The sequence below is a fragment of the Notothenia rossii genome (genome assembly GCF_949606895.1).
Source record: "Notothenia rossii genome assembly, chromosome: 5".
In the NCBI taxonomy this organism is placed as follows: domain Eukaryota; kingdom Metazoa; phylum Chordata; class Actinopteri; order Perciformes; family Nototheniidae; genus Notothenia; species Notothenia rossii.
This window is the reverse complement of record NC_136903.1, coordinates 75,780,339-75,794,520: the sequence shown is the minus strand read 5'-3', so window position 1 is coordinate 75,794,520 and position 14,182 is coordinate 75,780,339. Positions and strand designations below refer to the sequence as shown.

Below are 14,182 nucleotides of genomic sequence, written 5' to 3'. Positions count from 1 at the left end.
CACGGGTCTGTGGTGATAATGATTTGTTCTGCATTTGGGACTTGTACTGGTGCCAAATCCCATCGGATTGAACCACTTCAAAACGAGTGGAGATGCCGGGGATTGAACCCGGGGCCTCATACATGCAAAGCATGCGCTCTACCACTGAGCTACATCCCCAGTTGCATAAGGAGTGAACGTTACAATTATAAATACGCCTTTCGTCAAATATTAGACGTTAATATTAGACGAACAAATAGTACAGTAGGCTACCACTAGTGCAATACATAACATGAAACAACTGCAAAATATTAAGAATGAGCTCGTCCCAGGACCTTAGTATTGTGCATGCTATCCTTTTTTTGACAATGTGGGGTAAAGATGGCTCTTCACTCTATGGAGCCTCACTGACACGATCGTTTCAAGAATAAGGTTCCCACAGTGCATTAACATTAGATGTGTCTAAATATTTGAACCCTACACAATAAAGGATTATTATCAGTGACACATTAATATTTATATACACTATATACTTGAACCTATGCACGTAAGGAGCAATATGTGCCTAATACCTACCCAAAACCAAGTTTTGATTTCAAAGCTCTGTGCCCCTGAACAGGTCTCACTTGTGGCTGTTTCTTATTGGTGCATAAGTTTATTAAGACACGTCAGGTCTGCCACGGAATGCAGCCAGGAGATTGACAGCCCTGTGACCAATCATAGGACGAATTCAAAACCTTCGTTGCATGACGTCACGAGAGAACACCCAATCACAGCTCAGGATTTGGGAGGCGCCGGTCTGTTGACAGGAAGTGTACAGACATGGGCGGAATCACCACCACAAACCATCGGTGCTTGTAGCTATAGACTGACTAACAGAATATGTCTTATTCGTCTTACCTCTGACTTGTGTGGACTTAAATTATGCGTTTTAAGATCGACCCGGGGCAAATATGCAATGGAGGTCAATAGTTGTTGGTTTGGTCGTATTGAGACTTTCCTTCAGCTGTGTTATTTGGCTAGCCTTTGGACTCGGTCCTAACGTTAGCTGGGGATTCAACTTCCCACTCAGCTTCAGTCTACACAAATTAGACTTGTTATTCGGGGATGAAAAAGGGACCGACCCGAGGCGTAACTCGTGGTCTCAACGAGTACATGTCCACAGACATGAAGAGGTGGCGACCACCTGTGCAAAGGTTGGAGAGGGGTCTCCCGAGAGATCCTACCTGAGCTTCTTCGACAGCAACAGGGACGAGTACTCCCGCAGATACAGCTCCTTCCCGGACACTCTGAAAGCAAAAATGAAGGACATGGCCAAAGAAATGTTTTATTTCGGGTATGACAACTACATGAAATACGCTTTTCCCGAGGACGAGCTGAATCCCATTGACTGTGAAGGAAGGGGACCAGACGTGCTAAACCCGTGAGTCATTTAAAGATGTCCTCTGTTTGCACCGGCTGGTTCATTTTGTTCTTTAATTTAATAAAGTATTTGGTTACACCCTGAACTGACTGGCACCTGCACAGTACAGCCTGCAGGACACTCATTTGCATCCTAACTGTCCACTGCAGAGTGTACTATTTGCATGCACTTTGTTATCATATTATCATGTTTTAAATCCTGCTGTCCACTGCTGCCCAGTCATGAACAGGTTATGTTTCAGACACTTTTATATGGAACAGTCCAGTATGTCCCAAGCTGGGATCCAGCAATCACTAAAGGGATCTTAATGGGGTCTAGGGGGTTTCTGTTGATCATCTTTATCACTTTATATATTTAAGTTTTAAGGCTTAATGGAAATATGAAATCTAATGAATGTGGAGAAGGAAAAAACTACCAAACATAAGGGCTACAATAAACTGTTATTTTGTATTATCGTCTCAATATGTAATCATTTCATTGTTTGCTCTATAAAATTTGAGTAAAACCAGAAGTAAAACTAACCGTTATCTGGTTATTTCCTCAAAAGTCATAGAAAACCAGCAAATATAAAACGTGTCAAGCTGTAACCATTAAATATTCTGGTAAAAATGACTTGAAAGATAAAATAAAGATCATTGTTTATTAACTACTTGGGATTTTCAAACATCAAACTCAACCTAAGACAAAACTGATGAATAAATTCAGAAAGCATTGAAAGTATTTCTAAAGCCCAATACCCAGTTTTTTTCTTTGCTCAGTGGAGTTAAAAGATGCACATTGTATGTTTTTTTATTTTTTTTAAAATTGAAACAAAGACTAGAATTCCAATATCTTCCAAAAGTTTAATTCCCCCTCTTTTATCTGAGCCTTTCGGATTCAACTGTTGTCCGGTTTCTATACAATGTGATACTAATCCAGTTAGGATTAAAACGTGTGGAATAGAAAAAAAGACATGTATGTTAAATTACCTCATGTTTTAACAGATGCTAATTTGACATGTAAAATGCAGGTCTGTATTTGTTTCTACAAATTAGAGAACAACATGCAGGTTTTAATCAAACTCTTCTCTATGAGGATGCATGTTTTACTTAAATGTGTGTACCATTGGTATGTGATTGACAAAAAAGAAGTTTCCATCACAGATGTAAAAACACACCTTTCCTCGTTGAATTGAAGATTTACTCTCTGTTTTTATCGTCAGTTAATTATTTGGTTCTCTTTTGCCATGACACCATTATGTCTGTTTCACTTCTTTAATTTCAGCTCCAACATCAACATAAATGACGTCTTAGGGAATTACTCCCTTACTCTGATTGACACCTTGGACACCCTGCTGGTAAGGTTTACTGTCTTAATGTATTACAGTAGTACACTGCAAAGTCAGCAGAGTGTTTCTTTCTCATTGCTTTCTCACCGACAAGACTCGAAAACAGAAATAGAATCAGTGCAGGATGATAAAAACAATTTGACCCAGTAATTAGTACTGGCAAATGATAATATAATCCTTTTAATTAGGTAATAATAAAGCAGCTTAAAGGAATTGATATAGTACAAAATGTTTTCCCCCGTGGTTATAACAACACCTGTTTTTCATAAACCTGTGTTTTGGACTACATTTGGTGGCACAGTGGTTAGCTCTTCCTGTGTGTAAGTGATGTGTTTTCTGCCACAATTGTGTGTCAGTGTGTCAGCCCTAAAACTGACATTACATGGGGACTTCTAAAGTACAACCATCTTTTCTCTGTTCATTCACAGTTAAATAAACTAACTATTTTTATGGAGTTCTAACTTGATGGCTAACATTAATAATTTGAGCTTTTTTACAATAGTTGCCATCCACAATGATAAAAATAGAATGTCTGAAAGTCATTCAGTAGGTATGTTTAAAGAGTTCTGTTCATACAGTATACTGTGGTTACATAATGTTGTGTTTCTCTACAGGTGCTCGGAAATGTGACCGAGTTCCAGAAAGCTGTCAAGCTGGTTATAGATACTGTATCTTTTGACAAGGACTCAACCGTGCAAGTTTTTGAGGCAAACATCAGGTACAAATGTTTCTATTTTAAGACTTGTACAGATTCTGCCTAGCATGCTGTAGGTCAGGTCTGATTCTTAATTCAACACAAAAGAGCATTATTTGCTTTTTAGGTGTTTTAGATTTCAGTATAAAACCTCCTAAAGCTATTTTATTATTAAAAAAGGCAAGGTTAAAATACACAAATGTTGTAAGACTAAAAACCCAGAACTACACTAAACTGAAATTACCATTTCAGATTGATTAGATTTTGTTCGTGTATTATGTCTTGATATTTATCCATGTTGATGTTACAAATGGAGCTGCTGTGATGCAAGTCAAATTTCAGATTGATCATTAGAGTATTATCGTATCGTAGATTGATTTTCTTTATGTATTCAATAAGGTTACACTAAAATTAAAATGTCTTCAATGTTTAAACTTTAGAAACAGAGCCATCAATACGTCACCTTTAATTGTAAAAGCATGATATAAGAAAATACATTTTTTATCTTCTTTTTCATAATCTCTTTCTGTGTTGAATCCCGATTTTATATTTGTCTTTTCCCTTGAAGGATCCTGGGAAGCCTTATCTCGTCTCACATCTTGCTGACTGACCCCAAACATCCGTTTGGAAAGGTCGACTATGAGGGTTACGATAATGAGCTTCTTCACTTGGCTCATGACCTGGCTGTCCGCTTGCTGCCGGCCTTTGAGAACACCCTCACAGGCATCCCTTACCCCAGGGTGAGTGAGACCGGAAAATTAAAATGACTGTTTAAATGTTACCTGATGGTGTGACAGGGCTGCACCATTTGTAAAACAAAATAGTTTTTATTGTTTTGATAAATATTCCAATTCTGATAGGATTTGTGATGTAAGAAAGACAATTATTGGTAAATGATTCACATCATCAATAAAGAATATGTTCAAATATAATTTTAGAGGATATGAACCGAGTAAGGATCTTTCATTAAGCCATTAGAATACTGTTTGTAGGCCCTGAGTTCTCTGCAGCACCACAATACACATAATAAATGATATTTTTATATATACCTGCCAAATACTGTACTTACTGCGATTGGATATTGCACGTCCATACTGATATTCCAATAACATCTCCAATAATTGTGCAACCCCAAAGTATACACAGAAAAGTTACATGAACAGTCATGATCAAGCTACCTAAAGTAGGTATCATGTGAGTGAAGTAGCATGACCCCCCCACAAACCACACTGAAAGAATGAATGAGCAGCATGAGGTCTAAAACCACCAGAGTCAGGGACACTTTCATCCCACAGGCCATACGAATGTTAAACACTTGAACTTTTGAAAGAACATACATAACATTCATCTGTTTGCAACTCATATATATATAATATATCAATTTTCCAATTAATGTAGACTATTCTGCGCAGTTTCTAGCACTGTTGGAGGAGCCTGTGACCTAAGGTTTTCATTGTCATACCTACACTGCTGTAGCTATGCACACATGGCAATAAAAGCCTTGAAGCTTGAAATGACACTCATCATCTTGATTCATTTGTGTCTCCATTAAAATGCAGGTGAACCTGAAGACTGGCGTTCCTCCTGATAGCATCAATGAGACCTGCACTGCAGGAGCCGGCTCCCTGCTGGTGGAGTTTGGGATTTTAAGTCGCTTAATTGGAGACTCCACATTTGAGTGGGTGGCCAGGCGAGCCGTCAGAGCGCTGTGGAGCCTGAGGAGCAACGAGACCGGTCTGCTAGGTAAGCAAGCACTGGCAAGAAAAAACGTTTTCTCCTTTATTTCTAAAGTTTCTATCCAGCATGGTTGGGTCTACTACATTTAAACATGATGCCTATAATAATACATCATTGTTCTTCTCCAGGGAATGTAGTAAATATCCAAACAGGTCAGTGGGTTGGCAAGCAGAGTGGTCTGGGAGCTGGTATGGACTCCTTCTATGAGTATCTGCTCAAATCATACATCCTTTTTGGTGAAAAAGAGGACCATAGGATGTTCCAAGATTCTTACGAGAGCATTCAGAACCACATGAGGAGAGGGTGAGTCTCACACTGAATGTGACACGTGTGCATTTGAGTGTTGGTGGCTTTAGGGAGCTTCACAAGAAGTTGGTTTTGAAAGCAGTAACTATCTCAGCTATTTACATGAATCTCTATCCATAAGTGGCAAAACAAAGAGAAAATAAAACTGCTCATAGTTTCCAGTGTTGCTTGTCTTGCTGGAGGATGTGGAAAGCTGAATTAGGAATCCTGACACTTACTCCACCACTGAGTTGCCATTGAGCAATGAACATAACCTAAACCAATCTAGTTTAGCTGGTCAGTGGCAGAATGAAGCTGTTGCAGTGTGGGCCATTCTAATCTACAGTAAAAACATATGATTAGGATATTGATGATAAAAGCAATCATACACAATTTAGAAATACGATCCTGATGAATTTCTATTATCTGTATAATTCTGAGCATCCTCACACAAGTTGTTATCATAGAGAAGTGAAAAATAGAGCCTGACTAAAAAAAAACACAGGTAAAGTAAGAAAGAACAGACTTACCGTTGATGCTATACAAATATATGCTTTATGATGATCTTATTTATGATTGTCCTTTGTCTTGTTTTTCAAACAAAAAGGATGTTAATTAAAAAAAAGTGTGTCCTATCTGTGATTGAATAAATCATGTTTTCTTAACAAAATGTAAAGCAAAGTTATAAAGTATGTTTTAATACATATTTTAGTAGTTCAAATAGCACATTTTGATACATTGGATCAGAATAATATAGTGAAACGCAATTTCGTTGCCAAGGATAAATGTGGCATCATTGTGATGTAGTTCCATGCTTAATAGGACAAATTGAGAACCCCTTTTCTGGCTCTGTGTTTCTCCAGGAGAGAGTCATGTAATGAAGGAGAGGGCGACCCGCCTCTTTATGTCAACGTCAACATGTTTAGTGGTGAGATAATGAACACCTGGATCGACTCCCTTCAGGCCTTCTTTCCTGGGCTGCAGGTGAGATTACAGCTTTGCCAGGTCTTATATATCAGTCTAAAATATGTGTTGTTGCAACAACTAAAGTTAGGTGTTGTTGTGGGTGTTGTAGGTGCTGAATGGGGATGTTGATAATGCAATCTGCCTGCACGCCTTCTACTATGCCATCTGGAAACGCTTTGGGGCTCTGCCGGAGAGATACAACTGGCAGCTGCAGGCGCCCGATGTGCTCTTCTATCCTCTGAGACCGGAGCTGGTGGAGTCAACATATCTGCTGTACCAGGTAACATTTACTTGCCTGTTGTAACGCAGCATTGGTGGCGGTGGTTTGTTATACTTCACTCAAAAGTTATTCTTCTTCTCTTCCCGACAGGCGACCAAAAATCCTTTTTATTTGCATGTTGGAATGGATATTCTTCAGAGCCTTGAGAAAAATGCCAAAGTCAAGTGTGTAACAAAAAGATATACTCTATACAATATTAACAATATAGACACATACATATATATTATTTTATTTGTTTGAGGTTTACAATGCTTTGATACTTTTAGCTGATTTGCAGATGTGGGTATGCCACTCTCCACCATGTTGTGGACAAATCCAAAGAGGATCGCATGGAGAGCTTCTTCCTCAGTGAGACGTGCAAATACCTTTACCTGGTGAGTTACAGCTGAATGTTATTTTGATAAGAAGCTATTGAAATAAAGACTTTAAAGACTTGAGTGCAAGTGAGTGGTACTATTTTTTAACCGCAACCACATTTCGTAATATTCTTAGATTTTAAATTATTGCTGCAATTGATGTAAATTCTTTCACAATTTCCAATTTTAGCATCCTCAAACCTAGTGGTATTTTCATGTAAATACTTGACAAACTGAAAACAGAAAAATACCAATTGATGCCATTGTTGTTCGAGGAATGAGTTGGAAGCATCACAATTCACATCTGTTTGTGGCTCAAATAGCAGATAAATAAGCAGGTCCTGCAGGAAGCTGGCACGCTGATGCTCTGTTCAGATGTATGGTGTTAGTTTGGATTAGCTCAAGACATAAAAATTGATAGGAATTGATCTGGTAGCCTACAAACAATCCATATGTTGTATCTAATACCAAGAGAGCATTAGAGAAATGATTTGTTTTAAAAAATGCGTTACTGAGAACACCATAGCATTCCCTCTACATGTTTCCACACTATGAATGTCATTCCCCCGTCGCCCTCTTTTGGTCCTATAGACAACAATCTCTATCTTTCGTTGCAGCTGTTTGACGAGGACAACCCACTTCACAAATCCGATAACAAGTACATCTTCACCACAGAGGGTCACATTGTGCCTATAGATAAGCGCTTCAGGGAGAAACAGTGGGATGATGAGTTTCCTTGTGAAGAGGCAGTGCTGGCCGAGCAAAAGCCAATCAACCGGAAACCACCACCGAGCAACAACAGCAATGTAAGGAATCATCTTCACCCAACCCACTATTCACTATTTTCAGCGTCGTTCTTGACTTAAAATGTATTAAGAGTTCTTTCTTAGAAAAGAGTATTAGAGCCAGGGTTAATTGCATGAGAATAAAGTGAAAATGTCGAGAATAAAATCGAAGTAAGAGAGTAAATTCATACTTTAAATATTATTGCAAGGGAGGAATACAAATATTAATTTAAAGTATTGTCATAATTAGAATCAGAATTAGGTCTCCCTTATGTGTCCCAGAGTGCAGAAGTGTGTTACAATAGCAAAGGGACAGTGCAGATACAAATAAAATGAGAAAGCTAATAAAGAAAGATACTAGCATTAGATCATAAACTGAGAGTTCAACTTAATTCTCGGCAATTGAACTTTAAATGGATTCTATAAATAGAGGGGGAAAAAAATGTCCTCCTTTTTCTGTATCACGGCCATCATATAGCTACCTTCTTCTTTTTCACTCTCAGTGCAACAGGATCCCAGAGGAGCGACGGTACACTCTGCCGTTAAAGAGTGTGTACATGAGGCAGATTGATCACATGGTGGGACTTTTCTGAGTGAGAAGATGCATTCAGTGACTTTTACATAAACAGGCCTTCAGTTCACCCCCCCTCAGGCGCAGGTGAGGTTAAAGAGGATCCACTGTTGGTCCAAATCCTCGTCCCATTTGTTCCACTGCTCTGGATCCAGACAGGAAACTGACACTAAGGGAAACCTGAGAAATCAGATGGATCACTTGCTGTATTTCTTTAAAGTGTGTGTGGGTGTTTCCGCTCTTTGGTGAAGGAGCATGTGGTCGACAACTGTGAACAACTTTTTTGCTGGAAGATGAGGAGTCATGCTTAGTCACTTATTGCCTGGTGACAAACCTCAAAAGTGGATTTTAGAATTACTGGTTTGTTTTTTGTCTTTTTTAGGGATTGGTTCAGGTATGAGTGTGTAAATGTGTGTGTGTGATTGTATGCATATTTGAAATAACAGCTGAGCTGTGAGTCATGATGTGTTTTGGGTTAAAGTGCCATCTAGCCACACGTATGTAAAATATTAAGCCACTCACCTCCTAGAATATCTCTCTCAACATGATGATTAGTGCCTCCTTGGCAAATATCCTCTAGACTAGACGCGTGCTTTTAAATAAGGGCTGCTCGTTCACAGTCATTGACAGAGAGAGAGGCTCAGGATGAATCTCGCAGTTTTTAAAGTGCCTTCAGTTTTTCCATGGTCTTCCTGAATGCAGCAAATGTTTTGGTGGATACCATTGTCAAGTATTCTTTGAAGCCATTGTTGATATTGCACAATATGTCATTCCATGTGTATGTACAGTTTTACACTAATTATCATGACATTTAGCTCTTTCTTTTTTAAATACACAAACAAGCCATATGGTGTCTTTTTTTAATGTCAGCCATCTTTAGTTCACAGACTCTCCTGCAGAGATTATTGTAGATGGAATTAGCTTTTTGTTCGTTCTGTTTCATAATTGCACATCATAATGCCTATTAATTATCATGTGGTAAGAACTCAGGGTTTAACGGAAACACTTAAATCAAGGATTGCTTTCTTAGAAAAATAAAACTTTCTTAAATTGTTGTTGCTTAATGTCTTAGGATAGTCTTTTGGTATTTAATTTATATTGCAAATCTTCCAACTTGGTTTTTCTGAGGTCAACAAATGAACACAACAAACTGAAGTACAGTTACTGTGAATATTCATTATTTTTCCACACAAAGAAAAGTGTGTGACGTTTGATTCCTTAACAGCTCTACTCATGTATCCCTCCTGGACATCTTGTGCCAAACATGCAGAGTGTCTGCTCAGCAGAGCTGCAGGCGGCATGGCTCGATAACATCGTAGCATCGGCATCTTTCTTCTGGCTTTGGGAGACAGCTGTTTATATTCTCAAGTGTTTGCTATAGGAGTGAATTATTTTTAATTAGCTGACATCACCCCTTTGTTTCAGTATATTTAAAAAAGATTGTAACATTTTGAGAGTTCACTTTTCTTGCTAGTGTTCTACAAATGAGTTGGAAGCATCAAAATCCACATCTGTTTGTGGCTCAGAAATAACAGATAAATAAGCAGGTCCTGCAGGAATCTGGCACGCTGATGCTCTGTTCAGACGTATGGTGTTAGTTTGGATTAGCTCAAGACATACAAATTGATGGAAATTAATCTGGTAGCCTACAAACAATCTAGATATTGTATGTAGTAACTAGAGAGCATTAGAGATGATTTTTTGTATTACAAGTGGACAGTCAGTCTTTGTGCTAAGCTACAGCAGTAACCAGCTGTCGGCTGTATTGTGGAATTTGCCTAACATATTATTGAAGTTCTCAGCAAACTTTCTCAACAAAATCAAACTATAATGTTTTATCCAAAATGTCAAACTATAATATTATTAAAAGGTAGAAGCTCTTCCATTCGGAATAATAGTTGTTTAATAATTGTTGAAAATGAAACTGAAACATTCTGTGAAACTAATAAAAGACCGATTATGAACAAGACATTTCTGTGTTGGTTTTTATTTGTGAAAAATGGAAAACAACTCAGTTTTCTACAGAAGCTTTAATAGGTTTAATGATGAAGCTTTTAGAGTTTACAAACATTGGTCTTTTAGACAGTAATTTTAAGGTTGAAGTGTATGACAGCTAGGCTTCCATTCAGCAGTGTTACAAATCCACATGGTTTCAACACACTTCATGAATTTCCCATTAGAAAACAGTTTAATTATGTACACTAGCCCTTTCCAACTATTTCAATATCATATGATCTAACTCTTAACTTAAAAAAAAAAAATTGTTAACCTGTTTGAACTGTGACTCAGATTGTGCCGCAGAGTTCCTGTACATAAAAGCCACTAGTTTTGGAAAAATCTGCATCTGGAGGGACTTTCTGTCTGTTTTCTGACCAGGTATTGCAACACCGGTGCATTGGACCGACAGCTTTTTATTTTACATCCTTCATTTTATGCAGAACTATACGCTTTGGATTTCTTAACAACATATTGAATAGACAATCTCAAGAGATTCAGGCAAAAAGTCAAAATACAGAAAGAAAAATGTAACTCATCTGAAATCTGCACATGATTTTCTGACTGGAGAGCTGTCTTCTCGTCTAAGTCGTTGGTCAAAGCTACAACTTAGTTTTGAACACAGTGAATTGATTTGTTTGTGTGTTTGATGGATATAGAGAACAGTTTTCATTTTCAGGCTTCAGTTTGAATGCAGAGGGGATTTGTGGAATGTAACAGGGCTGCATCACCCTGTAAAAAAGAAAGAAAGTGACACTGCTTATAAGCTGGTCCAAAAGAGACTCTGGAACACTTTCACAATACAGAGCAAACGTACCTCACCTTCATTGTGTTTCTCAGCCTGGCTTTTAGAAGAGACCACAATCCTTCAGGTTTTCTTTGATGATGATGTCGGTCACGGCGTCAAACACAAACTTGACGTTCTCTGTGTCTGTGGCACAGGTCATGTGAGAGTAGATTTCTTTTATGTCTTTCCGCAGGTTCAGGTCCAAAAACTGCATTTTGATGTATAAACCAGCATCCTCATAAGTATTGGGGCCTTGGTGAAAAATACATAAAAATAAACGAGCACTTTTAATCAGTTTGTCACGTTTCAATATGCCTCAAATTCTGTGTTTAATCCATCTCACCATCGTATTCAGGGAAGCACATGCTGAGATGAGCTTTCTTGATCTTCTCAACAAACACGTCTTTCTTGTTGAGGAAGAGTACAATGGAGGTTGCGATAAAATAGCGGTGGTTGCAGATACTGTTGAACAAATGCAGACTCTCGTGCATTCGATTCTGAAAATGTTTGACACAAAGACAGAAGAAAGACCCATTGAAATAGCCAGCTGTTGATTTTCCCCAAAAAGAAACAAATAGTGTCCTATAGAATATGTGTGAGATATTACTGTTATCATACCACTTCATCATCCTCCACCAGGACCATATCAAAGGCGCTTAAAGCACCAATGAAGATGATACAGGTCACACCCTCAAAACAGTGGATCCATTTCTTCCTCTCTGACCTCTGGCCCCCCACATCAAACATTCTGCAAGGAAACAGAAACACATTATCTTTATGATTGCAATCCAGCACACTTTTACCACTGCCAATGAATTATTGTTGCCATCCTTGTGGGAAATGCTGCACTGCTTCACCTGAAATGCAGATCTTTGAAGGAAAACGTGGTCTCGATGATACCAGTGGTCTTCACTCTTGATCGCAGCACATCCTGCTCAGTGGGCACGTAGCCTGGTTGGACCAGGCGCTCCAAGTCATTCAGGTAGCTGAGGGAAAACAACATTGATAGCAAACTCCAATGTGGTGGTCGAGCAATATTCATTATTATTATTATTATTTAGAGAGCAGGGCGGCTGAATATCAACATAAAGCCTTATGTTAAAGTTATGTTGTCAGATTTTTTGCTTTTGTATTTAATCTGAGTAATACAACAATCTCAGTTTGGTGATCTCTTACTATCCAGCGGAGTCGTTGAGCTGATACTCTGAGGCTCGTTCGAAGCACACTTGTATGCCAGAGTCGTTCCATAGGCGAATAATAATGTCCGCTAACTCTTTGGGCATGGAGCCTTCCTCAATGGTGTCTGCAAGATGCATGAGTTTCCTGGCATCATCCTGCAGGACGGATGCAAGGGGACAGGGACGAACACAGTGTATGTTAAGCAGTCTGCTGCAAACATAAACCCAATTTATGCAAATGTATATTTTAGCTGTTACCTGCTGATCAGAGTGGCCAAAGCTAATATTGAATGTGCCCATGGCCTTCACAATGGCCATCATAGACTGCAGGGTGTTGCTGTAGATGATGACAACGAACTCCATGCATTCTTCAAGTGAGTAGCCGTCTTTGTGGATAATTCTGAAGAGAAAATACAGAATGATTTACAGTCTCATAGAGAAAAAAACGAGACATTGCTTTAGTGCAAAAGTCAAAAATGTTACTTCATCTGTTTGACGATAGTGCTTTTGCCTGATTCTCCAGCGCCTAGATGAAAGTAGAAAAGACATAACATTTAGTTATTCCGATGAAATAAAAAAAAAAAATGCATTTATTGGAAACTTTATTCGAACATTTATGAGGATTTGGTAATTCTTCTTAATCATGATTGTGGGTTACGTTCATGTAAGAGGAGGCACTACATGCCAGACTTTAGCACTATAGTCTTGGCATTGATAAATGTATTGGTCCTTAAATAAAAATGTCCTGTTTGATTATATGATGTATGAGGGTCATTGTACAGTACTTAGTTAGGCGGTATTGTATCTGTGTCCTTCAGAGTTAATCTCTTTGTGTTGGAGACCTGTTGTTTCAGGATTAACAGGGGATTGGATTGAATGATTAATAAAGTGTCTAAGCAATCCAATGACACCGGTTAATAAGCCTTTACTTTACTCAAACATGCTGCTTGTTTTCACCACAAGCACCATGCACTTTAGTAAGTATGTAAAGGTAATCCAGATTAAAAGGATCTATTCATAACACACTTCAGTCAACAAGGTCTTTCTGTGTTGATAACTTGAACGTATGAGAGACCAAACCAAACATTTTACAACGGACGAAGTAATGCACCACCTACAATTAAATCCCATAAATAGATATGTTTACTATATCTCTAGGTATAAATAGCCTCACCATGGGGCCTTTATTTGTCCCGTACATGTGTTTAACCCTAATGATTAGGGTCCCTGTTATTGAATCCATCTCGATCATCTTTACCTAGCAGTAGCAGCTTGACAGTTCTCGCATCCATGTCGGCATCCTCCTTCAGCTTCTTCTCCAGCTCCCTGGAGTGTTTATCCTCGGCGCTCGCTCCAGCCCCCATCCTGCCTTTTCCCTGCTTGGGCCCCTCTGCTCAAAGCCAAGTGTCAGGAAAAAATGAAAGTTGGTCCAAGATGATTGCCTACTATCTCAACAGTTTTGTCAACTGCCGTCAGCACTGGAGAACACTGGAGACTGTTTGAGTGTTCTCGTCTTAGGAGAGGATTTCGGGCATCCTCTGCTCACCTGACCCCCAATGGCCAATGGAGCACAAGGACAGGAGTCTTTTAGGGAATCCAAAGGTGTGAGGAGAAGCAGACATACATCAGTGTAGGACTGATCTAACCTTTAGGGTGACATTGCTGTGTCAGCGGAAGATGAACATCGGCTCAAGTGCTTATCTCTCTATGCAGTTCTTAGGCGCCTTTAAAAGAGAAGCATGTGAAGTAAAATAATTTGGTGTTGAGTGTGCTTAGCTATGGAAACTCAGCTTTCCAAACTAATTAATCACATCACGAC

General features: G+C 38.8%; 2 protein-coding genes across 2 annotated transcripts; one reads left to right on the top strand and one right to left on the bottom strand.

Annotated features, from left to right (window-relative positions):
* The first annotated feature begins 782 nt into the window (after positions 1-782).
* On the top strand, positions 783-10,372 carry edem1 (ER degradation enhancer, mannosidase alpha-like 1). The gene is made up of 12 exons (XM_079683045.1): positions 783-1,402; positions 2,666-2,738; positions 3,344-3,447; positions 3,992-4,163; positions 4,983-5,166; positions 5,289-5,463; positions 6,309-6,429; positions 6,521-6,691; positions 6,782-6,855; positions 6,969-7,065; positions 7,665-7,853; positions 8,336-10,372. Exons 1-12 carry the CDS (start codon positions 933-935, stop codon positions 8,423-8,425), a joined length of 1,920 nt encoding a protein of 639 aa, XP_079539171.1. The 5' UTR covers positions 783-932; the 3' UTR covers positions 8,426-10,372.
* Positions 10,373-11,048: 676 nt separating this feature from the next.
* Positions 11,049-13,727, bottom strand: gnat1 (guanine nucleotide binding protein (G protein), alpha transducing activity polypeptide 1; the record flags this gene model as incomplete). Its single annotated transcript, XM_079682183.1, has 9 exons — positions 11,049-11,130; positions 11,221-11,437; positions 11,529-11,682; positions 11,804-11,933; positions 12,043-12,171; positions 12,362-12,519; positions 12,622-12,763; positions 12,847-12,889; positions 13,622-13,727. The coding sequence occupies 8 exons, from the start codon at positions 13,725-13,727 to the stop codon at positions 11,247-11,249; spliced, it is 1,053 nt and encodes a 350-aa protein (XP_079538309.1). The 3' UTR covers positions 11,049-11,130; positions 11,221-11,246.
* Between the last annotated feature and the right edge of the window lie 455 nt (positions 13,728-14,182).

Coding starts and splice junctions, on each gene's coding strand:
- edem1 (XM_079683045.1), top strand. CDS start 933: ATGCAATGGAGGTCAATAGTTGTTGGTTTGGTCGTATTGAGACTTTCC. Junction 5,464..6,308: donor CAGAACCACATGAGGAGAGG/GTGAGTCTCACA, acceptor GTGTTTCTCCAG/GAGAGAGTCATGTAATGAAG. Junction 7,066..7,664: donor CGTGCAAATACCTTTACCTG/GTGAGTTACAGC, acceptor CTTTCGTTGCAG/CTGTTTGACGAGGACAACCC.